Here is a 25,920-nt window from a genome sequence, read left to right as displayed (position 1 = left end):
CCACGGTACTTCCAACACTTACTCATTTCTTCATAACCATCAACAAATAGTTCTTGTACCATTACAAATTAAAGAGCTAGAGAAATCAAATGTGTCCATCATAGTTGGCCGAAATTTATTTCTTAAAGAATTACGGAATAACCAGGAAGGATTTTTGGTCCTATTAGTCGAAGAAAACGAAGAACATCAGTCTGTTCCAGAAGAAGTTATTCCATTATTACAGAACTATGAGGATGTGCTGGTCAATGAACTTCCAGATGGATTACCACCTTTGCGTGACATACAACATCATATGGACTTAATCCCAGGTTCTGTTCTTCCCAACCGACCTGCATACCGTTTACGGCCTGATGAACATTCAGAATTACAACGGCAGGTCAATGACTTGGTCCAGAAGGGCTTTGTCAGACCGAGTGCTAGCCCATGTGCTGTTCCAGCGTTATTGGTGCCCAAGAAAGATGGGATCTTCCGAATGTGTATATATAGTCGCTCAATAAACAAGATTACTATCAAATACAGATTTCCCATACCTCGCATTAACGATCTCTTTGATCAACTACATGGAGCTGCTATTTTTTCCAAGATTGATCTAAGGAGTGGATATCATCAAATCCGCCTTAGACCCGGCGACGAGTGGAAAACCGCATTTAAAACGCGAGAAGGACTATATGAATGGACTGTAATGTCATTCGGGGTATCAAATGCTCCCAGTACTTTCATGAGGCTGATGAATCAAGTTTTTCAACCGCTGCTGAGCAAATGTGTAGTCGTATATTTTGACGACATCTTGATTTACAGTTCTTCCATTCAAGAGCATCTGTTGCACTTAAAAAGTGTGCTGGATATTCTCCGAACACAACAACTGTATGCTAACCCACAAAAATGTCAATATTTGACTACTAAGGTGGCCTTTCTAGGATTCGTGGTATCTTCTTACGGGATTGAGACAGATCCCAGCAAAGTAAAAGCTATTATACAATGGCCTGTTCCACGATCCATTACCGAAGTCAGGCAGTTTTTGGGACTGGCATCTTTCTACCGCAGGTTTATAAAGGACTTCAGTACCGCAGCTTCCCCCATTAGAGAGTTACTTAAAGGTGATAAATTTTTCTGGGACGACAATGCTAGCCGCAGTTTTGAACAACTAAAGCTAATTGTTTCAACAGCACCTGTTTTGGCACTACCTGATTTCAATGAAGTCTTCGAATTAGATTGTGATGCATCAAATGTGGGAATAGGGGTTGTCTTAAGTCAAAAAGGTCATCCAATTGCCTTTTTTAGTGAAAACCTTAATGAGACAAAGCAGAAATATTCAGTTTATGATAAGGAGTTCTATGCCATTGTCCGAGCATTACACCATTGGGATCATTATCTATTACCAAGTGAATTCATTCTATTTTCAGATCACGAATCATTACGATATATTATTAGTCAAAAGAAATTAAAAGGAAGACACGCATCTTGGGTGGAGTTTATGGGAGCTTTCCATTTTGTACTCAAGCACAAATCAGGTAAACACAATCAAGTGGCAGATGCCCTTAGCCGATGCTTATTATTAGTTCATACTTTACAAATTAAGGTGATTGGGTTTGAACTACTCAAAGACGTGTATCCTCAAGATGCTGATTTTGGTGATATTTGGAAGAAGTGTTTGCAAGGAACGCACCAGCTATACCATATTCAACAAGATCTTCTCTTTTACGGGAATCGTATCTGCATTCCTCAAGGCTCTATGAGACTAGCCATCATCAGTGAATGCCACGAAGCTGGGATCGCTGGACATTTTGGGCGAGGCAAGACCGTGTTCTTAGTTAAAGAACATTTCTTTTGGCCACTGTTAGATCGAGACGTTGATCATTTTATAAAACGATGCCGAACCTGTGTGTTAGCAAAAACACAGGGACAAAAATTGGGACTGTATACGCCTCTTCCCGTCCCTGAAGGTCCTTGGTTAGATGTCAGCCTTGATTTTGTGCTGGGTCTTCCCCGAACTCAACGAAACAAGGACTCCATTATGGTAGTGGTTGATCGATTCTCTAAGATGGCACATTTTGTGCCTTACAATAAAACTTTGGATGCCACTCACATAGCCGATCTGTATTTCAAAGAGATAGTGCGCTTACACGGCATTCCTAAGACTATAACATCTGATCGAGATGTTAAATTCCTAAGTCATTTTTGGAAAACTTTATGGGGTAAGCTTGGAACCAAACTTCAGTTCAGCTCTACTGCGCATCCTCAAACTGACGGTCAAACAGAGACTGTTAATAGAAGCCTCAGTAGTTTACTCCGATGTTTCGTGGGGAAGAACTTGAAACAGTGGGACCTCATCTTGCCACAAATCGAATTTGCATTTAACAGATCAGTGAATCAAGCGACTGGACACAGTCCTTTTCATATAGTTTACGGTGTGAATCCCACTTCTCCCTTTGATTTGATTCCCCAGATTCAGAAACAACAATACAGCAAAGAAGGAGAACAACGAAGCAAAGAGATTAAAAAGCTTCATCAAGAGGTACAAGATCTGATTACCAAACACAATCAGAAATGTCAAAAGGCTGCTAACAAGACACGAAAATACGTTAGGTTCAATGAAGGAGATCGAGTATGGATACGTTTGCGACGGGATCGATTTCCCTTCCGCATTGTTAAAAAGATCAGTGATAACGCCTACCAGATTGATTTACCAGGCGAATACAATGTATCAGCAACTTTCAATGTCGCCGACTTATCGCCCTACTATGAACCTGAAGTTCCACCTACCCCGGTGGACTGACGCCGGAGCTGTGAAACATGGAATCCTGACGCCAGAGCTAACTAAATACTTCTGTATCCTGGTGTTATAATAAACTTCAGAAAACTGCATTTGTTTTTGTTCTGTTAATCCTACTTTCCCCTGTATAGCCTTCTTCTATGTAGCCGTCACTGTGCCAACATGTGACTATAAAATGGCTAAAAGATAATGAATAAAGGATAGTTGATTTGCGCGGGTAAATAATTTCCCTTGTTTTTGAATTCTGTATCCTGACCTTCCGTCAGGTGCTGGTGTTCGTTTTTCTTGCAGGAAAGGAGGATCAGCTGGAAATCGGTGACGATTCTTCAAGAACTGCGACGTGCTGCTTCGCTAAACTGATAGATGGCCATTCCACTAGGTTGTCCGTTGTCAAATAGTTTTCACGTCCATTCGGCAAAGAATTGTCAGTTAAGCATAAATGTTGAACCTTCGGCCATTTGTATACACCAAATAGTAGCTTTCAAGGAAGAAACTGACTAAAAAAAATTGCTCTGGGATTAATCCCAATGAAATCCCACCTACTTCTATTATGTTACCAGGCTATTGTGATTAAATTTAATCCTGAGACAAGAATAGGAATTTAGTTTGGTCAATTCTGAAAGTTTATTTCCTGCACCATCTAATTATTTTCTCAGGTATCTTAAACTTGAAAATTGCAATTTTTTGTTGAAATTTTTTTTCTTGGAAATTAGACATACTAGAGACTAGCTCCTAGTCCAGGATCAATAAGCAAAAAAATCAGTAAAAAATATTACTGAATTTTTACTTAATTTTTTTAGGCGTTACACTATAGCAATAGATGCAAAGTAGAGGAAGGTACCTATTACAATAAACATTGTTCTTTCCACCCTTATTAAAAAATTTAGGAAATAAGGGTTTTTCCTTGCTGATTTATTAAAAATCATTATAAAACATATACATGAGTAGATTATAATAGAAGTTTAATAATGCAATTTTTGACCAATATTGCTCACATAATCTATAGAGAAAAATAAAGTTTACAATATATTAAAAAAATTTGCAAGGTTCACTACATTAAAACTAAATGCAGCCTTCAGATAAACACACATAAGAAACACATAAAACCATAGATGTTACATAGTAATTAGATTGATATAATGATGCCGGGCGCCGGTGCAGCGGCCCTTGCACACTTGTCACTGTATTCAGGCCATACAGCGCGTCGCTTCCAGGGGACGCCCTAGCATATAATAATACACAAATCAATTACTCTTGTAGAAATTTTTTTTCTAGGAAATTAGACATACTAGAGACTAGCTCATAATAAGAGACTTTCTGGATATATAGAGTGTTATTTAAAATGTTATTGCTTTTATTTGTTGTACATTTTATGTTTTTATTTGCTCCTTTCTTTTTGTAATGTCAAAAGGAGGCGAAAATTTTAGTTGTTGATTTTTTTTTTTTTGGTTGCTATTGTATTTTCTTTTCTTTCACTTGTTTTTGTTGTAACTTTGTGTGATTTTTCTTTAAATAAATATTTAAAAAATATAATTGCATTTCATTTTCCTTTTATTATGATTTCTTACAATTTATTTTCTCTGACATATTATGTTTTCAGGAGGCATAAGGCGAGGGGTAATGGGTAGAAGATTTAGTTTAATAATGAAATTTTTTATTAAAAGTTTTTTTCAAAATTTATGTTTAACTATCATTATAAAAAAGTGGAAGATTGTTAGAGCATTTGAGTCTGGTGTGTTCATTAGGATTTTGATGCTTACAAAATTTATTTGATATAATATTATAAAATATAGTTATGTATGTGGATTTTTGGACTAACAATTTTGACTTAAAGAAATAGCTAATACACAAGAGTCAACATTAGAAAGAGGAGTTAATTGAGCCCATAATTGCAAAAATGAAAACATAGAGTCAGAGATTAAAGAAAACTTAGAAAGTAAATTTTTTGTGTCAAAATGATAAATTTTTTATTTATTTATTGAGTCTTCCTTTTTGTGTAGGATTACATCACACCTTAGAGTGGAGAATATTTTAAAAATGTTATTGTGGAATACGAGTATATCTACAATAATAATGGTTTGCTTTTATTATTTTGATAAAAAAATAAAATAAAAATAAATATTTTTCTTCCTTCATTAATTTGTCTTAAATTTTTTTGGGTTATTGTTCTTACAATATTTGGTTTCAAAATATAAATAAAAATTTCACATCAGTGTTGCTGTAAATGATTCCATATAAGTTTAAAATTTTTTAATACAAACCAATGCTCGTGCCCCCCACTTGCATGCGTCGCGTATGGATTAAATTCCAAAGCTTTTTAAAAATTTTACTATATTCAAACTTTTTTGTCAATATGTTGTATAAACTTCATTTTATTTTAGCATCAAGAGAGAATTAAACTCTTTGATTCAAGAATAAAAAACTATATTCCAAGCCCATAAAAATATTTTAATATTAATATCATTGTATTTTAAAACTGGTTTACACTTTTGCAATTCTATACATATTGCAGGACCATAGAAACCCAAAAATAAGGAGCCATCGCTGTAATATTAGCCATTGCTATTCCTATAATTTTTTGCATTTTAGAGTGCTGTAATATGTACGAAAAGGTAGTAGCGAGAACCGAGAGGAGGAAGAAATTTTCCCTCTCAGCTTCCCGCCGTTTTGCTCCCTTCTTCTCCTCTCCTCCTCCGGCTCTGCCGGAGGTTTTTCTCCTTTTTTAATAACATCTCCTCCTCCTTCTTCGGAGTTTCCACCTCTTCCTTCTTCATCTGGAGGGTCTCTTTCCTCCCCGCAGCGTCTTTGGTAACATTTTTTTGCTCCTTCCGAGCCTTCTCCTTCAGATCTCTACTTCTCCTTTCATCCATCTGAGCCATAGATCATTCCTTTTTCTGGTGATAAATTGGCTAAAGGAGCTGAATCATGGAGTCTTAGCTTAGTTGGCTACTCTATAGGGCGACGTCCTTTTTATGAGGCGCTGCTTGGTGCTATGAAGAAAACCTAGGCTCTCAAAGGCTCGCTGCAACTGCTTTCCCTCAGTGATGGTTTCTTCCTTCTACGTTTCTCTTGTTCTGAAGACTACGACATGGTCTGGGCTAAAGGTGTTTGGTTCCTCTTAGGTAAGCCGTTTATCATTAAAAAATGGCACCCCAAGTTCAAGCCTAAGAAAGAAAATTTCTCATCCATCCCGATCAGGATAAAAATCCATGTTCTACCTCTTGCTTGCTGGAACTCAAAAGGCATATCGAGAATCGTAAGTAAAGTCGGAGTGCCCATTGCAACTGATAATCTGACTACACAAAGGACTCGATTGACTTATGCAAGAATCTGTGTGCTTGTTGATAGTGAATCTACTTATCGTGACGAAATCACTGTGTCTCTTGATGGGGATGTGGTAAGTTTAAAAGTTCAGTTGAATTGCGGCCAATACCTTGCTTGTATTGTAATTCTTTAGTTCATTACTCTGCTTCATGTCCGACTAAGCCAGAATCTTCTATTAAAGGAAATGAGAATCCTTCTGTTGCTGTCTCCACCGATTTAAACAAGAGAGGTAGAAGTCCTCCAAAAAATTGTAAACCCCCTGCTGAAATTCTGGAAAAGCCACCTCCTCAAAATATTTTTGTCCAGGTGCGGGATTTTCCTACCACCCTTTCGGAACCTTTGCATACAATTTCTCATCCCAACAGCTTGGGTATGCAGCTTCTTTACCAAAAGCACTCCCCTCCGCCTACAAAAAATAGACCTGCTATAGACCCTATTCAGTCTGACTCTGTTTTGAGTGCTGATCTCCCTAACTCTACAAACATACCAAATCTAAATTCCCCTAGCATGGATGGTAATGATATTGCTCAAATCCAAATTCAGGCCCCTATGCCACCTGCTGGGGTTATCTCTCTGAATAGATTTGAAATTTTACAACAGCAGGAGGACTCTCATTCCTCGTCTGATAATTTGATCGTTGATAATAAGTCTGATGATAGTAAGAACTCTAAAGGGAAGTCTAGTCAGGCTTCTAGCTCCATCTCACCCAAAAAACCGCATAGGGGGAAGTAGGGTAAAAGCCTCCTCCTCATCCCAGTCCATGATGATTTTGCCTAATATAGCTATTTGGAATATCAGGGGATTTAACCGCCCTGATAAAGTTCTTTGCTGTAAAAGTTTGGTGGCATCATTTAGTCTAGATATGCTCTATATTTTAGAGAATAGGATTCTTCTTTCCTCTCTTCAATATCCCTTCTTCGAATCAACTCATACTATTTTCAACTTTAAAAGTAGTTGCAACAACTTTTCTCTTTCCTCTTCTGGATATATTTGGTTGAAATGGAACTCTAACAAGATTCACTTTCAGCCTACTATCGTCACTCCTCAACTTATTTCGGGTATGATCTCTATTGGTGGCTTTGTTAAGTTTCATTTTTCCATCATCTATGCCTCTAATAATAGTGTTGAATATCTTGCTCTTTGGGAGCTTATTATGCAATCTGCTACTCACAAAGATGTCCCCTGGATTCTGATGGGTGACTACAACTGTTGCCGGTTCACTTATGAAAAATTAGGTGGCTCTCCTCTGACTTCCAGGAACCTTTTTGATCTTAATACTATGATTTTTTCTAATGGGTTAAATGATCTCCCTTCTACTGGTTGTAAATTTACCTAGTATAATCAACATTTAGAATCTCCCATACATATTAAGCTTGATAGGGCTTTGGTTAATGAAACTTGGTGCTCTGCTTTTCCTAACTCTTATTTCTCTTTTCAAAGTCCTTCTTGCTCTGATCATAGTCCAATTATTTTGCATTCTGGATTGTTAAAGCATGCTAATCATAGATTCCTTTTTAAGAATTTTTGGACTAAAATGGATTGCTACTGGGCTCTACTTCTTGAAGTATTTTCTAAACCTCATTCTGGTAATCCTATTAACTCTTTTTGTGATAATCTCAAGTTGTTAAAAGGCAGCATTCATAATAATTCCTGGGTAAATTCTACCTCTATTACTTCTTAATTGGAGGAGCTTCAGAAGTCACAAATGTATTGGATGGACAAACTTCATGAGGATCCTTATAATCCATCTCTTAATGCTTCCCTCAAAGATATTAAATCTAGAATCTCTGATTATTCTAACTTGATGGCTGACTCGACTATTCAAAGGGCTAAAGTGAACTGGCTAAAGCAAGGTGAAGATGATTTAAAATTCCTTTATGCTAAAATCAGGAGTAGAAAATTCAAGAATCAAGTGGTGGGGCATCTTGCCCATTCTACTTCTATTTATCCTACTTCTGTTGGGGTTCAAAGTGTCATCCAATACTTTCAAGATCTTTACAATCTGGTTCCACCCCTCTTGGTGGATATGTCAATTTTTCCTTTAGGATCATATATTCCTGATCACCTCATCTATTCTCTTTCTGCATCGGTTACCATTGATGAGATTAAGAAAGCTGTGTTTACTGGCTCTCCTACTTTCTCCCCTGGTCCGGATGGATTCAATTTTCACGTTTATAGATTTGGATGGTATATTATAGGTCCTTTGCTCATTAAAGTTGTTAGCTCTTTCTTTACCAAAGGTTACATGCCGAGAGGGGTAAAATCCACTCCACTTTCTCTTATTCCTAAACATAAGCATGCTTTTTACTATTTCTGACTTTAGACCTATTGCTATGTGTAATGTTCTTTATAAATGTATAGCTAAGATTTTAGCTAATAGACTTGCTCCTATCATTCCTATTATTGTGAAAGCCAATCAAGCTGGATTTATTAAATCCAGAATGTCTACCGATAATATCCTATTAGCAAAAGAAATCATCGACTATAGTAATAGAAGTGGCACTAATATCTTTTGTGCTAAACTTGACATTCGGAAGGCTTTTGATATAGTTTCTAGAGATTTTTTAATTGCAAGGCTTATGCAGAAAGACTTCCTTCAACAATTTATAAGTTGGATTAAATCTTGCATTTATGATGTTAAATTCTTTATCATTCTTAATGAGGCTTTGGAGGGATTTTTTCCCTCTACGGCAGGTTTGAGGCAAGGTTTCTCTTTCAGCCCTCCTCTCTTCTATCTGGTTATGGATGCATTTTCCACTTTGTTGGACGAAAGTGGTTTTAAAGGCTTCTCTATGGATGGTTTTAGCATCTCTCATCTACTCTATGCTGATGATGTTTTGGTTTTTGGTGAAGGTAGTATTAATAATTGTCACATTTTGTCTAAAATTCTCATAAACTTTGCTAATGCCTCGGGTTTGCATATCAATTTGGATAAGAGTTCTATTATGTTTCCCAAGTGCTTGAGAAACTAGAATACTATTTGTGAGGCTTTAGGTATCCATAATATTAGTGATAAAATTATCTACTTGGGTATCCCGCTATCTTTTAATGTTTTGAAGATTGTTGATTTCATGCCTTTGATGGATTCTATTACAAAAAAAATGTCTGGTTGGAGTGCAAATCTTCTTTCTTTTGCTGGCAGGTTACAATTTTTTAAATTCACCATGATTAACTCTATTGCCTATTGGATTAGGGGATCCATTATACCCAAAACGATTTTGAAATTCTTTAAGAAGATCTCCTCTAAGTTTCTTCTTACTGGTGAGTTGGATGGCAGGAAAAAGATCCATATGATTTCTTGGGACAGAATATGTAAACCCAAGGCATGCGGTGGTTTGGGTATTCCTTCTATGAACTGTTTGCAGTTTGCATTTAATTGCTCTATTATTGAGAGAATGTATAACTGCTCTAGTATTTTATCCACTTGGCTTATTTATAGATATAAGTCTACTTGGTGTCCCCCTTTCTATAGGGACTCTAAATTTTGGAAGGCAATATGTGTTACTTCCTAGTCTTCTAAATCCTTCTTTAAATTTAGAATTTCTGCTTTTGCCACCATTTCGCTGTAATGGGATCATTGGTGTAATCATGCCTTACTCTATGATATTCTTGAAGGTTTTTGTTTTTTGAACATTACTTGAGCGGATACTCCTTTCAAAGACTTTATATCTGGTAATGAATGGACTCTCGCAGAGTCCCTCCCTACTACTTTAAAGAATTACATTTCTAATATCAGTATCCATGATATTTCTATTCCTTGCTTAGTATGGGACAATAAGGCGGCTGGCCTATTTAGGGAGTATATTGCTGGTTTCTACTCTCTGGATGCTACGTTTTCTTGGGCAAAATTGATATGGCATAAAAAATCTGTATTAAGATTTTCGGTTTATACATGGATGGCTGTGGTGGGTGGTTTGAAAACTGCTTATGAGCTTCTAAAAAGAAACATCTCTGTCCCTTCTACTTGTGGTTTATGTCACTCGGCTCCAGAATTTACCTCTCACTTATTTTTTGAGTGTCCATATTCTTTCTCTGTTATCACCTACTTCATGCCTACAGCTTGTGGTTTTTTGCTCAGACAAACCATGCTTCAACCGCTTGATTGGATAGAGACTTCCTTTTATCATTCCAGGGCTGAAAAAAATTTTAACCTCCTCATAGCTTGTAGTTCCATTTATTTCATTTGGAGGGAACGTACTGATAGAAGATTAGGATCTTCCTCTCATAATCACATTTCCACTGTATTGGCTATTAAAAGGGCGGTCTTTGAGAAAGTTACTAATTGGAAAAATTCAGGTTAACTGTTGGAACTTTTATGATATTTCTTCTGTATCCTTCGTGGATGATGCTATATTCCGATTAGATTTGCCTACGGGTATTGCCTTGGACTATGATGCACCCAAATGCAAGCTCCCCGTGGACGGCCTTTGGGGAAACAGGGGGTTCTCGACACTCAAGCTACTTTTCTGAGTCCAGGCATCATTGTGGGATCCGATCTTTTTGTTCTCTCAGCTCTTATTGCTGTTTTGTCTTTTTGTTGTACTCAAGATGTCAAATTCAAAGAATGTAATTTTTATTTTTTTGGGCTTCTCCAAGCCAGCCTCTTTTTATTTGAGGCTTTAGATCTTTATTTTTACATGTAACCTCTGCTGATTAATATACGGGCTTTGCCCAAATTTCCCCAAAAAAAAAATTTCGAAAAAAAGGTAGGAGCAGCAGGCAAAACATAGAAAGGGAAAGGATTTCTTTATTATATGTAAAGTTGTGATGTAATAAGAGTATAAATAGATATAGGGAAATGTAAGAGGCTAGAATAATTACAAGAAGACCATAGTGATGTGGCAGACGTCTTAAGAGGCCCCCTCAAATTGATCATTCAGGATTTGAATGGTTAGTTTGCTATGGAGGTCTTCGAAGCGACCAGCGGCTTTGTAAGGATGTCCTCAATTTGATCGGTGGAGCTGATGTGCTGTAATGTGACAGATCCAGAGGCAATATGTTGACAGATGAAATGGTAATCAATTTCGATGTGTTTGGTCATGGCGTGAAACATTTAGTTTTCTTCTATGGCGATAGCCGAGGTGTTGTCGCAGTGTAGTGTGGTTGGAGAGGTTTGAGTGATTTGGAATTCTTCTACCAGGTGATGAACCCACAGCACGTCGGAGGTCGCAGCTGAGAGAGAACGATATTCTGCTTCGGTGGAGGACTTGGCGACGGTGGCTTGCTTGTTTACGGACCAATAGATTAGAGTGTTGGCAAGAAAGGTGCAGAAGCCTGAGACAGATTTTCGATCTAGATCATTCGATGCCCAATCGGCATCGGCGTATGCTCGGAGCTGCAGATTGCCGAGATTGATGGGTAGCCCAAAGTTTAGGGTGCCTTTGATGTACCGAAGTAATCTTTTTAGAGCTTGATATTGATCAATAGTTGGAGCATGCATGTGTTGGCAAATGTGATTCATAGCAAAGGCTATGTCTGGATGACTTATGGATAGGTACTAAAGGGATCCGGTGAGCTTGTGATACGAGTGCGGATCATGATAAGGTTGATCTGCTTCAGGTGTTGTAGAAGATTTCAGAGAAGTTGGGGTAGGGGCGGAGATACAATTAGCTAGTCCCGAATTTTGTAGCAGCTAAAGGGCGTAGTGGCATTGGTTGAGGAAGTAGCCTGTGGAAGTTATGAGAACATGGATGCCAAGAAATAATGAGACATTACTGAGTTGCATGAGAGTGAAATGTGACTACAGTTGTTGGAGAATAGATTTGAGTGTCTCTTGATCATTTCCTGTAAGTAAGATATCGTCCACGTAAATGAGAAAGTAAAGTTGTATATGATTGCATTTAAAAATAAGGAGAGAGGAATCAGAACAGCTAAACTCAATTTCAAATTGTTAAAGGAAATTTGTGAGTTTCTGAAATCATTGGCGAGGAGCCTGTTTGAGATAGTAAAGTGATTTGTGAAGTTTGCAGACATGATTAGTATGTTGCGAATCGATGAAAACTGAATGTTGGCACATGTTCATTGTGTCTTGAAAGTCACCATTGAGAAAGGCGTTCGAGACATCGAGTTGAGGACCAGCTATTGACGATGATGTGCGAGAGTTGAGAGAATGCGAATGGTAGGCATTTTAGCCACGGGGCTAAAGTTTTCTGTATAGTTTATGCCTAGTGTTTGATTGAAGTCCTAAGCAACCAATCGTGCTTTGTAGTGATCTATTTGGCCTTTAGGTAGAAGTTTTGTTTTGTAAGTCCACTTGCAACTGAGAATTGGTTCGTTCGTGGGCTTGGGAACAAGGGAACATGTCCGTTGTCTTTGAAGTGCGAGAAATTTGTTTGACATTGCGGTGCGCCAATGTTGTGATTTGGAGGCTTGCAAGAAGCTGGTCGGTGTGGAGAGATTGGACATGGTAGCACCTAGGTTGAAGATTTGTTTAGGTTTGAGAATGTCGTATTTGGCACGGGTCTGCATGTGGTGTGTGGGTTGAGCAGGTTGTACAGGTTGTACAGTCACAGATGACAAGGAAGGAGTTAGAATCACAAAGGTAGAGGTATCGAGCTGAAGCTGAGTTGAAGATGTAGTGGTAGGCATTGGTGTTGGGTTTAAATGAGGGATAGAATGGGTAGCTGAGGTGGGGGTTAAAAGAAGAGGGGAGAGAGAAATGACGGGTGTAGGTGAAGGAGTAGAAGGCTTATTGTAAGGAAAGGTTTGTTCTTGAAAGGTGACATGCTGGGAGATTTGAATCTTGTTGGAGACGGGATTGAGGCATCTATATCCTTTGTGTTGGGAAGAGTATCCTAGGAAAATGCATGGTTGGGAATGAGGGGATAACTTGTCGAAGAGGTACGGGCGAGCCATTGGAAGCACATGCATCCAAAGGTGTGAAGATGAGTATAGGTTGGTTGGTTGCCATGAAGCCGATGATAAGGAATTTGTTGAGATATGGCTTTGGACGGTAGTCGATTAATTAAATTTGGCTGTGGAGACAGCCTCAACCCAAAATTTTTGGGGAAGATGGGAGTCCAGAAGAAGGGTTCGAGTAAGTTCAAGAAGGTGTCGGTGCTTTTGTTCAGCGAAACCATTTTGCTAGGGTGTGAGTGGGCAGCTGATGTGGTGTGTGATAACGTGAAATTGTATGAAAGATTTGAATTGATTACTAGTGAACTAGCCTCCACCGTCGGATTTGAAAATTTTGGGGGTTTTGTTAAATTGATTTTGCACAAAGGAGCAGAATTGAGTGAATTTAGAGAAGGTTTCGTCCTTGGAGTGCACGAGGTATAGCCATGTGAATCGAGTGAAATCATCTATAAAAATTGCATAATAGGAGTAACCGTTTACGGACTGTTGCAGGGCCGGACCCCAAACATCAGAATGAATTAAAAGAAAATGCGTGAGAATTCGTATTACATTTATTAAATGGTAGTTTATGGCTTTTAGCCATATTACAAGAACTACATAAAGTTTTGATATTGGCAAGATTGGGAATATGTTACTGAAGTTGCGAAAGAACTCGGATAGGCAGATGACCGAGGCGAGTGTGCCAGAGGCTGCAAATGATAGCTCTTGCAACAGAAACTTTTTGTGCAACGGTTGGTAACTGTTGAGAAAAAACTTTGAAGTGGAAAACAAATGTAACGGTTTACCAAGAGTTTAGAAACTCTTACTAGCTTCTTTTTGAAGCTAAAATTTGTTACAAATGCCTCATTTTATGCAGCGATGCCTTTGTTTCCTCTAGTAATACAAGCAAATAACAAAAAGAAAAAAAAAAAAAAGCTGTTATCATAACGGGTTATATAGAGTTTTTAAAGTATTAATTAAGAAGGATAAATTAGACCTTGAGAGAATATTAAAATTGTGACAATATGCCCTCTTGGAAATGATCATCTTACCGGTGCTGTAATGTTATGGAACACCTATGATAAAGACTTTCAACTTGTGACGAAATTCATTGACAGCGCTCATCATTTTGCTGAAACAAGGCAGGCCTAATTTACGGCACTTCCAATAAACTTCAAAGCATCCTCAGTTACTTCCATCTTAATATAGCTACAATATAACTTTTTATCCTTATCTTTGTAAAAAAATTGTGTTAAAAAGTCTTCATTAAAAAAAATTTCTGTATGAGCTTTAAAATATTTGGATTATCTAAGAAGAAATTAAAAAATTTTGAGGTCCCTCCTAAAAAAATTTCGTTTTCCAAACTTTCTTTAGTAAATTGCATAAATCCTGGAGCTAGACTAAACTGTTCCAAGGGCAATTAACAGTCGGCGCAAAATCGAAAATGAACGAAACACATTTTGTTCCTTTATCCTATTATTTCATTGCAACTTTTTCTTCTTGCTATTCCGTTCTTTCTCATTTCGTCATTTTCGTTCAGGGCCAGTAAACCTCAAGTAGTCCCATCATATTTGCTAGTCAAAAGCTTTACCTAACTTGTTTGGTTGCTAAACCTAACTAGCTAAACATTATTACAAGCTTTCGTTATCTATATGACCTGGAGGAGAAACGAGACTAAAGAATGCGAAAAAAATGTGCTGCTTGGCGAATACACTACATGTGCTTTTCTCTGGCAGCAAAACGAAAGACCACCTGGAAAATTTATGCACGAAATACTATTTTTTCTTAGAGATACAATTAAGTTGTACTGCAGATATATTACATGACATCATATAAATTTAGAAAAACCAGCTACTTGCAGAGAGCTTACTGTACCGTCGACAGTGTTGCTCGTTGATTATGGGATTGATTCAGCAAACAAAACCAAAGCTATGATTCCTCTCATAAATTTATATTTTAAAAATTCTATTAAAAACACCTACCACCGGATTTAATCATGATGGGCATATTTAAAACAAACGATACACCTGTCATCTGGGAGCAGGCGGAGCTTCAAAGTTGCCCCAAGAGTTTAAGTTGGATAATGTCATGAATATCACTACATTCTTTAAAGAAAAAACTTTACTAAATAGGTTCTTATTCTCGGTTGCCAAACCGAAATATTTTGATTCTATATATGTTGCATGCCAGAGTATTCATGACTATAGAGAGAGAGATTATTATCTTAGCGTTTCTATAAAGATTCATCATACATATAGATTAAAGAGTATAGTGAGAAAGATTACAATTTGTACCATGAAAATAAAGAAGTGGAAAAAATATTGATATTGCCCAATCGAAATATTTGTCCTAGCTTTTGTCCTTAGCTTCAAATGATGTGATACCCTATGATGATTAAGGAATGTGTTAATAAAATATATTAGACATACAATATATAAAACTCATTTTTTAATGCAAGTTGAAAGAGCCCTTATGCATGGAAGCTAACTGATAAGTGTAAATAAAGTATTATTTTATGTGTTATATTTTTAGTAAAAATTTATTATTTTAGTTGTGTTTTGTAGGAAAAATACAAAAAGGGCACAAAATTCTAATTATCATTCGGCACCGTGATGTGTGATGAATCAATGCTGCAGTGCCATCAAGGAGACCGCCGGAGCGCCACAAAACTAACATGGCTGCAAAGACTTCTTTATTTCACAGCTCCGTAGCTTCAAAATGGTGAGCTTGGCAGTGCCATGCTTACTATCTTCAAATGTCGCGTCATCACCACCTATCACGCCTTGGCATCAAAATTGCTACTATGGCACCATAACACTTAAATGTCAGTAACATTGTGGCATAGCAGTTGTAACTTTCAAAGGACACAATCTACCAGGGAAGAGACACACCTGTTCACTAAGCAACTAAGCCACATCAGCAAGCACTACAGTGAATCACACTACAGGAAAAATGGCCTATACCGGCGGTTACGCCGTCGGACTCTAACCGCCGTTAGACCGCCGGTAACGTAAAAAACCGCCGGTAATTTTACACTAACCGCCGAAAAAAACCGCCGGTTTTCAGCGTTTTTCCTGTAGTGTCAAAATCATTAGCATAGTGGAGTTAGTACAATTTATGAGTGCTGTGACATTAATTATTCAAGCATCACAGTGCTAATTGCCTAATTTATATTTTTCTATAAATAGTCATTGTGTTATGTTTGTAAAAGAGTCCAGTCACTTGTACACTTGTACTTTTCAAAGTACTTGTTAAGATCTCTCTTAGAGTCAATTCTAAGGGAGACTATAGAAGTACTAGATACAATTATTCGATTATTTAGGTAGTGTTTGTTTGAGCAACTCGATTGACACATTAATGAAGAAGGATTGTAGAGGAGATACATTGATCTTTCCTAGTGATATCATTCTATTGTATTTTCGTTCTTTATGATTTCAATAAAAAAAAGTTTGGTTACCTTTTCTTCCATGTCTTGCTAGGAGATACATTATTTGTAACAATAAAAGGTTAGTATATATCGTTTTCACCCTTACAAGATTAATAGATATGTACTGATGTATATACTTTGAATCACATTATAAATAAGAAATTCATTATGAAAGATATGCAATTTACCTTCATCAATCCAAAATAATTCATTTAAATATTGTTTATCATGGGTTTGACACTTTACTCTAACTCTTTATTACTTGATTTAGCACATATACTTAATTGCAAATATTAGGTTAGGCTCATTATTTTTATATATCAAAGATAATCTAAGCATTGTTCAGGGGAGGTAGAGCACTAAATATTTTTATACTTCAAAAGTAGACTCTACAGCCCCCATTAAGTTTTTAGTGCCATTGTCGGGGAATTATTTAATTTCTTATAAATTTTAACTATGTTATTAAATTAATTGCATAGTTAGACCTTATTACTTCAATTACTTTTATTTGCTTTAATTAATAATTGTATATTTTTGGTTGCATGCCTTATATCCAAAGATAGAAACTTTTTTTTTAATGGTGAAATTAAGAGAACTCTTTATAAAATTTAAATAACAAAAAGTATTTTGGATATGATTTAACCTGAGTCAGAGCAAAATCATTCTAAACCTCTTAAAGATTATGTAAATCCTTTAGTAGATAAAATTCATCAGAGCATTAATATACCTACAATATAAGCTAATAATTTTAATTAAAAGTAGCCATTATTCAAATGGTTCAAAACTATTAGCTTAGAAGAACTCCCATAAAGATCACAATTTTTATTTAGCCATTTTTTTAAAAAGTTTGTGCAATATTCATTACACGAAAATGTCCCACTATCAGTAGACCAAATCAGCCAGTAACAATAGAAATCCACTGGAAAATTCCATTTTCTTGAAAATCTCGGAAGAAAACTCTTCTAATGGTAATTTACACATTGGAAATTGTAAACCAGCTAAACTTTTCCCCTTAAAAATTTCCAAAGGTGTTTCTAGCACAATTCCGACAAAAAAGAGGCCAATATTTCAACTTTCTTCAGCACATTCTGGTGTTTAATCCATTGATATTCCTGATGCACTTTACTCAAAAATTACTGAAGGATAAAGCACCGATCTGCCACACTACTGTCGACTGATAGTAATGGTAAATTTTATGCCATAAATTCTAGTATAAAAGTGCACCAGAAATGGCATTTCATTCTTGTTGTATCATATGGCCGATAGAGTTTCTGCCAGAAAATATGCCAGAAACCTATAGCACAAAAAAAAAAAGAACCTCCCAACATATGAAATTTATTTCTATAAAATAACATGCATATAAAAGTTTTAAAATTATATACATTCAAACATACACATTTAGTGAGAAACTTCACCAAATATTGAACATAAATATATAAACTTGAAGAAAAACAAAAAGAATATCATCAACAAATATCCAATTAAAAATAAGTAACGATGTCCAAAAAATAATTAACTACATATGTCCAAAAACAAATAAATATAAATATCTAAAATAAAATATACATCATCTACTCTTAATTAGTCTCATCCTCTACTGAAGTTTAACTCTTCCAACTTAATTTCTCCCTCATTTTTTACACTTTATCTAACAATTGAGTTTGTTGCATCTGCATCTCCTGTTAAATCTGCACTTGCTGCAGCATATGCTTTTGCAGTTAGCTTGTGCTTTCCTGACCTACTCTAGCTCGGATATAAGCGCAGCTACCTGTTGGTTATATAAGGATTCCTAGATACTTGCTTAGAAGTTGGAGTCACCAAATGTCTGACCCGCATAAGCTTGCGAGCCTAAATCAGAAACTCTGTTGTGCTGCATTCCTCTTACCACTTATGACTAAGTGTGGTAGTCAAAATAATCTCCACCAGAAGAACCTTTATTTGCTGTTGATTGGCTTTCTCAAAGTCATGTATTCTCCTACTATAAAATTTAATAAAAAATTAAGCAATTTAGGTATGACTTCAAAAATATTGAACTTATGTACTTATATAAGCTATCCTCGCTCGCTCATGAACCCATTGCTTGTCTTCCTGCAGCTTGTGGGCATGAGTATATAATTCAATATGGGTTAGTTCTCTACCCAACTTCTCTTTCTGTGATAGACATATATTAGTATTAATATTAAAGTAAATTATTAAAATACTTTAAAATTCCTTAGCAAATATTTTGTATACTCATTATGTGGAACTAAACCCCTAGTATGTAGGGAACTACCCATGTCCCAATATTAAAAACCCTATTCTATCTATTTTGGTCCCTCCTACTATTATACTCTAGGTAATTACCCCAAGCACTGTTCAACTCAACTTATAAACTCTCACCAATCTGGAGTGGTCACTCACCTGACTTTCTAATACTTATAAATATGTTCTCACGCGAGTTGACCCATGCTTCTCAAAACTCTTTCTAATTTTATCATTTTATTGTGGCAGCCAATAAAAATCTTTCTACATCTTAAAATATATAATATAGAATATACATAAATTTTAGCTTATATAAAAAAGATATAATAAAAAATATATTTATATAATAACTAACCTCAAACTCTCTAAACCATATATCATGCACTTCTTTCAGGACTTTCTTCTGAGAAACACAATAAGCTTCATACATTCTTCATATTATATTCTATATTTTATGCATTAATTATTTTGACGGGTAAAACATGCAAAACATATGTTAGATGATAAAATATTTATTCAATTTTAGGTGCATGTTAATAATCTTTTTAGTATGTATATGTCACTATCAGGTTTAATTAACATTCGACCATCTATCGACTGCTCTACTACAGTTGTGGTAGAAGGTCTACCTATAGTGGGCTAAGGTGGTGGTGGGGGATAGTATAGTGGGACATATTATAGATATGGATAAGTAAGAGGGCCAGCATATGAAGGTTGGGGTGGGGTGGGTAGTAAGCATAGAAGGGAGTACTCTACATGACGTCTGGAGAAGGAATGTAGGGGTCTGTTAAGTATAATTATAGGTTTCTTATTGTAGGAGTAGGTAAAGGAAAGCTAGGCTCACTCTAAGTGTGAGGCTGAGAATAAGATATCCTCTTAATATGAACAGAGCTACTTGGTGGGCCACTAGTCATCTTCTTATTGTGCTTTTGATTTTTTTTTTTTTATTATTCCTCATTTAGGCTCATCACTTGAAGCTATTTATATAAAAAAAAAGAAATATTAGCAAACAGAAATTATAATAAAAAGTTAATATAAAAATATAAAGTAACTAAATAAATGAAGTAGAGTAATAAAAAAATAAAAAATTAACTATTGGCATATTATTTAAATAAATCATATTATTACTATAGATTTTTTATTCATAATTAATTATAAAAACTCTTTTATGTTATATTGATTAACTTTTAGATGATGAAACATCTATACCACTATACGATTCCTCATGACTTTACTCTATGTTTAAATTTACTTCCTCTAACTACAACGTAATCTCAATAATGGAAATTTGATCATCTACATCATTAGCAAGATATTTTAATTTTAAAATAAATTCTTCTTGATGTGTTGGTGATATTGATGTGATTTTCTTAATAACTCCACTAGGTTTTGTCTTCATAACTATGAGTCAATCTTGTTTGCGTTGTACTCTACTCAAATGTTTAGAAAAATAGACCTGGCTTGTCTAAATTGCAATGATTAATGAGTCAAACTTTTAATATCTCCTACCATGCTTAACTTCTGTTATACCATAAAGAAGATGTATTCTTGTATCTCTATTCTATACTGAATCAAACCACTCACAATTGAGTAGATATACATTATTCACATAACTAGAATATTCCAACTGTAATATTCTTTATAATACCCTGTAGTACTCAGAATCATCGCCTATATGGGTGTTCCCTCTTACACATATATTAGAATTTTCTGTCAACCTACCTTCACAATAAAATTTTGTTTGAATTTGTACTTATTAACTAAAAAAATTGGATAACATTTCCCTACTCTATTTGGTTCCAAAGCTAGATCAACTAGCCCATGATACTGCAAATCACTGCCTTGAGTGTGCACCTAGTTAGTTGATAAAGTATATTATTAGAATATTTATTAAATAATTACAAATATATTACTTGAAATGAATAGTCTAAATATGTACAGTATTTTTTAACTAATTAGTGAATTATATTTCCACTATTTTTTGGACTTCTACTCATTCTGATGTATTCAAACAATTAATAAAAGTCCTACAAATATTATGGTTTAGATTGAATTTATGTGTAACAAATTTATGAGGAAGCTAAGTCATACTTACTCGAGATATGACTCAACTTCATCATAGTTAAGCAAGATATATAATATGACAATTCTCATCTTCTTATCAATTAAATAGCACATGGTGCTAGTGCCTACGGGTTCACCACTTTTATTTAATATAGATAAATTTGAGAATTTACCTACATTATACGGTACAATACTCTAGCTTGATTATGATGATGTTTCAAAGTAATATGAACAAAATTGAATTTTCTCATATATTAAATATGCTTTACATATTGAGCCTTCAGGATATGCTTTACTCTTAGCAATTTTCTTAAGTTTATTTAAATACCTCTCAAAATGATACATCAACTTATACTGAATAGGTCCACCGACTATAGCACCATATAGTAAATGCATGGGAAGATGCTCCATAGAGTATAAAAAACTAAAGTAAATATCTTCTCAAGTTTACATAGAATAAAAGAGATATGCTGCTCCATAAGAATCCGGTGCTTTGCATATTATTTTGAAGAGCATAAATCCTTAAACAAGATACTTAACTTGATCAAGGGCTTTAAAATTTTATCTGGCAGATAATTAATGAAAGTTGGTAGTAGATATTACATAAAGAAATGATAGACATAACATTTCAAACCCAATAATTTCATAGATCTTATGCCAAAACAGCAACCTATATTTAAAGAATATCCATTAGGCACCAGTAGAGTTTTCACTCATTCACAAATTACTCATCTCTGCTCTAAAGTTAAGGTGAAAGGTGCTTTTGGTTTGAAAAATTTTTATTTCCACCATCCTTTAATTCTAATGCTTTCCTCTTATAAATTTTCTTTTAAGTCCATCAATGCTTTTATGTTGTCTTTGAATTTATCTTTAATATTCATGACTATATTTAATGTGTTATCAAAAACATTTTTTTTATATATGTATCAAATCCAAGTTATGTTTAATTAGGTTTGTCCTCTAATATAGATATGACCATAAAATATTTTTTTTTGTCCAATTGTGGTTGACATCATACCATGGCAATTTGTAATCAGCTAATATTGGAGAATCCACTCTTGTGGTCATGCATCTTACTCTTTTAAATATTTCTTTACTAGTTAATTTAGGAGGATGCTGTGACATCACCACTTTATGTTAATAAAAGCATCCTTATTTTGCCTGAAAGAAGGACTAATTGGTAAGAACATGTGATAACCATCTAATCAAGTATTCTTTTTCCATGATTTAAAGTGAATGACTTTGTATATTCCATATAATATGGACAAGTTAACTTACTAGAAGTATTCCAACCTGAAAGCATACCTCACCAATTATCCAAAGTAATGCTTCCCTCATAATGAAGTTTTGTTTGGTGGAGATATCATATGTGCTTACTCCTTTATCCCATAATAAATTTATTTCATCAATTAATGATTGTATGAATACATTTTATCTTTGCTTTTGGATTATGTGGTCCTAGAATAATAAGTATTAGAAATATATAAGGACTAGTCATACATAACTCTGGGGAAAGATTGAATTTGGTGAGTATAATGGGCCAATATCAGTAAGGTGAAGCAGACTAATTAAATGAAGTAAAACCATATGTGCATAACTTAATCTTACATATCTTGATTATATGGTGAAGGTGAGATGTATATGATTAAAGTGTTTCTAGGCATCTACTTCTGACAAATATATAATAAAATCTTCTGGTGAGATGTGTTCATTATGCCATCTCATATGTATACTTCTTTCATTTTTTTTTTCATGATATATTTTAATTTAAATCTTGGTGCAATTTGAGTAACAACATGTAATCTCTGATTGATCATTTTTAAAGAAAAAACATGTATCCATTAACATAACAATCTATCTTTGTGTATGTCAAACTAAGTTTTGAAACAAACTTCTTAGTCTGATAAACATTTATAGGAATTATGTTTTCTGTTGGGTGGTGTTCTTAAGTAGGCAAATTAATTGATTAAAACATTCACGGGAAATATTATATTATGTCTTAATGCTTAACATCTTAATAGCAATAGATAGCTCTGAGTGAGTGGTGCGCCTCTTCCATATTAGTTTTGGAGAAGCATGTAACAAATCATAAAAATTTGGTGCCTTCTTACTTGATGACTATCTATATATTATTAAAATTGTGCTCTAGTTGCATCATGAACTAAGACCTCAAGAGAGATTCAGATGTTTTATTCCTCAACTATATTAAAACTTGTCAACGGGCCACATTGAGAATTCAAATGTGGCTCAAAATCACAATGACAAGTCCAATAATAATATTCTGACATGTAGCCCTCATTGAAAAATCTGTCAGCCTCTGTTCAAGGGAAATACAAAGAGTCTTAGCTTGCTCGGAACACCATCATTTTATGTGACTAAACCATCCAAGGTGATGCTCTCTAACCTTATCTTATATTGGAGCTACTTCAACCTTCTCACATGTATGCTCATTTTGTATACTTTTGATAAGAGTAAATCTACTACTCATCCAACTGAGCATTGTCATCTTTGCAACACTTAACTTAATATTATGCTTATCTTTTAATGGTAAATATTCTAAATTATAAAGCATTATAGGTCTCACTAACATCTTATATAGTTTTACCTTAAGTTTAAGGAGGACTTTTCTATTATATAAGAAGGCCCAATGCATTCCTCCAATTCAACCATCCAACTTTAATTCTACTAATAATATCCTCATATATTTCACCTTAAATAGATAAAGATATAAATAATGTGTACTCATTTAGGGCATCTTGCTAACACGAGTGGATCAAACAATGTGGGAGAGCATTATGTGATTGCCCAATGTCACAACCCCCTCAATAGGTCTATTACTACTAAAATTACACTTCATATATTAAGTTTTAGATTTACTTATGTGAAAACCTTTATACTCTAAAGTTGACCTACATAATTTAAGGTTACCTTCAACTCCCTCTCTACTATTATCAACAAGAAGAATAACATCAGCAAAAAGCATACACTAAGATGCATGCTCTTGTAAATGTCTTATCTACATTCTCTTGCAAATGTCTTGTGAGAAAATCCATAACAAAAGCAAAAAAGCATACACCATGGGTAATTTTTTTACAAATGTCTAGTGAGAACATCCATAACAAAAGCAAAAATCATACGCCATGATACATTCTCTTAGTGGAGGAAGGTCACGTATGGAATGGGGTGGCAATAATGCGTTAAAAGGAGGCATCGACTTTAGGAAACCAATGGCGGCAAACATGTGCAAGCTTTGCAGTGAATGCTAGTGAGGAATTGTCACAATAGCGGTAGCATTTGTGGAATCTCACTAACACGAGTAAATCAAACCGAGAAGAGGGAAAGAAATGAGATAAAAGATGGCGGAGAGGTCAAAATTGGGCTTGCTCCATCAAACTTTCTAGCAGATTATCCATCGGTTATAATACCGGTAGATAATATATCGAAAAACATTCATTGAGTTTAAGTAACCCAAGCTCTATAACTACTTAGAATGTGTTGGCTCATAAATATTTTATTAAACTTAGAAATGTCATTACTTCTTTTTCCTAGTTTGAAGGATAATTCATTTTGGAGAGTTTGGAAGGATTTAAGAAAATGCTTAGAAAATGCCCTCACCATACTTTACCTAATTGGTTTATGATTCAAATATTTTATAATGGAGTACTAGGATCTTATAGAGCTATAATTGATGCTATAGTTGGAGGATCATTAAAATCTAAGCCATTTGAAGAAGCCTATGAACTAATAAAGGAAATGACAACTATATTTTTCAGTGTTCTATTGATAGGGCTGTTGAAACTTATTTAATATGAATTAGGATATTAGACCTAAGCTTATGTCGCAGCAGCTAACCAAGAGGGGGCGAATTGGTAATTTAAAAATTTTCCCTCTTTATATTTTAAAAATAATAAAATTTTTAATGAAAGTTTTTGAAAAAGATTTTTCAACCACAGATTAAAACTAGAACAATAAAGTAAAAAAGAAAGAGAAAAATAAAAAGACACAAGATTTATAGTGGTTTGGTCAAACACGACCTACATCCACTACCCGGAGGCACCCTCTGAGTATTGCACTAATACCACTAGTTGAAATTACTAAATGACAAGAGGGGGGGTGAATTATAAAAATCTTTTTCTTAATAAAATTAACCCTAAACAAGAGTTCTAATTTTTTTGTTGTTTTTGAAATTTTATAACAAAATCTTAAGCAAGTTTTCTTCCACAAAATTTCACCATGCCATAGTTATGAAAATTAAATGCAAGTAAAAAGTAAACAACAAAATCCCCCTGTGTGTGTGCATGATTGCTCTTACTCTTATGCATTTTGTGGCCAGACTCAATAAAATAAATAGAAAAATACAATGTTTGACTCATACTCCTAATCTACCCGGTCTTGAGTCTTCCTTTCGTCCTGAGTCACTTGTGATCTTCCTGAAATGTTAGTACTCAAGGACAATAGCAAATAAAATAATATTCAATGAATAGTTGTTCCAAAACACTCATTATTTGACAGCATCAAAATCTCAAACTCGGGGTCATGGGTTGCAACACTAGTGTCTCTCCTTTTGCCCCCACAACAAGGCGGAGAAGCCTTCACAAAAACTCTCTTCCACCACTGCCCGGTGCGGCAGAGAACCATCATCCTTTTACATCCTCGAAGTGTATATAGAGTACCTCCCACTGTTCACACTCTACAAGTGTAGGTAGAGAACCCTTCATCCTTTCACACTCTCCAAGTGTAGGCAAAGAACATTTCATCCTTTCACACTCTCCAAGTGTAGGCAGAGAACCTTCCCGTTGTTCACGCTCCATGAGTGTCGGTAGAGAACCGGATCTTCTTAAAAGATCTTCTCACGAGAAATTTAGAAGGACGAGAGAGAAGAGTGAAGTAATCACAATTCATAGTTGGAGATTCTTACCTTTGAGTACCAAGTGAACCCTTTATGCTCCAGTAGTATGAATCCTCCTTCAAACACTCTCTCACACTCTCTCCTTCAATCTCTCTTAAGTTTGGATGAAGACCAATGAACAAAAAGATTACAAGATAGTTTTAATTGGACCTTTTATATGAAAGACACAAAAAATCATCCAAAAAATATAAACTTTCAATTCTGCACGCACTCGATTATCTCGTACGATCGTAATTTCATACGTACGAATAGTGTAAAAACTCTTGCGTACAAACCCAATGTGCATTGGTACAAAATGACTTCGTACTATAGCATTATCCCGTACGAACTAAGTTCGTCCGTTACGAA

General features: G+C 35.1%; 1 protein-coding gene and 1 non-coding gene across 2 annotated transcripts; both read right to left on the bottom strand.

Moving 5' to 3' along the window:
- Window positions 1-10,988: 10,988 nt before the first annotated feature.
- LOC110115122 (uncharacterized mitochondrial protein AtMg00810-like) lies at window positions 10,989-11,537 on the bottom strand. Its single transcript, XM_020848259.2, has 2 exons — window positions 11,235-11,537; window positions 10,989-11,066 (listed from the first exon to the last, which is right to left on the bottom strand). The coding sequence occupies exons 1-2, from the start codon at window positions 11,535-11,537 to the stop codon at window positions 10,989-10,991; spliced, it is 381 nt and encodes a 126-aa protein (XP_020703918.2).
- A 12,642-nt stretch (window positions 11,538-24,179) lies between these two features.
- On the bottom strand, window positions 24,180-24,286 carry LOC114579748. Its single transcript, XR_003700915.1, has one exon. It is a non-coding gene; the product is annotated as a small nucleolar RNA R71 (small nucleolar RNA).
- Between the last annotated feature and the right edge of the window lie 1,634 nt (window positions 24,287-25,920).

This window comes from Dendrobium catenatum, unplaced genomic scaffold (genome assembly GCF_001605985.2).
Source record: "Dendrobium catenatum unplaced genomic scaffold, ASM160598v2 fragScaff_scaffold_621, whole genome shotgun sequence".
Classification (NCBI taxonomy): Eukaryota; Viridiplantae; Streptophyta; class Magnoliopsida; order Asparagales; family Orchidaceae; genus Dendrobium; species Dendrobium catenatum.
This window is presented reverse-complemented; position numbering and strand designations above follow the sequence as displayed.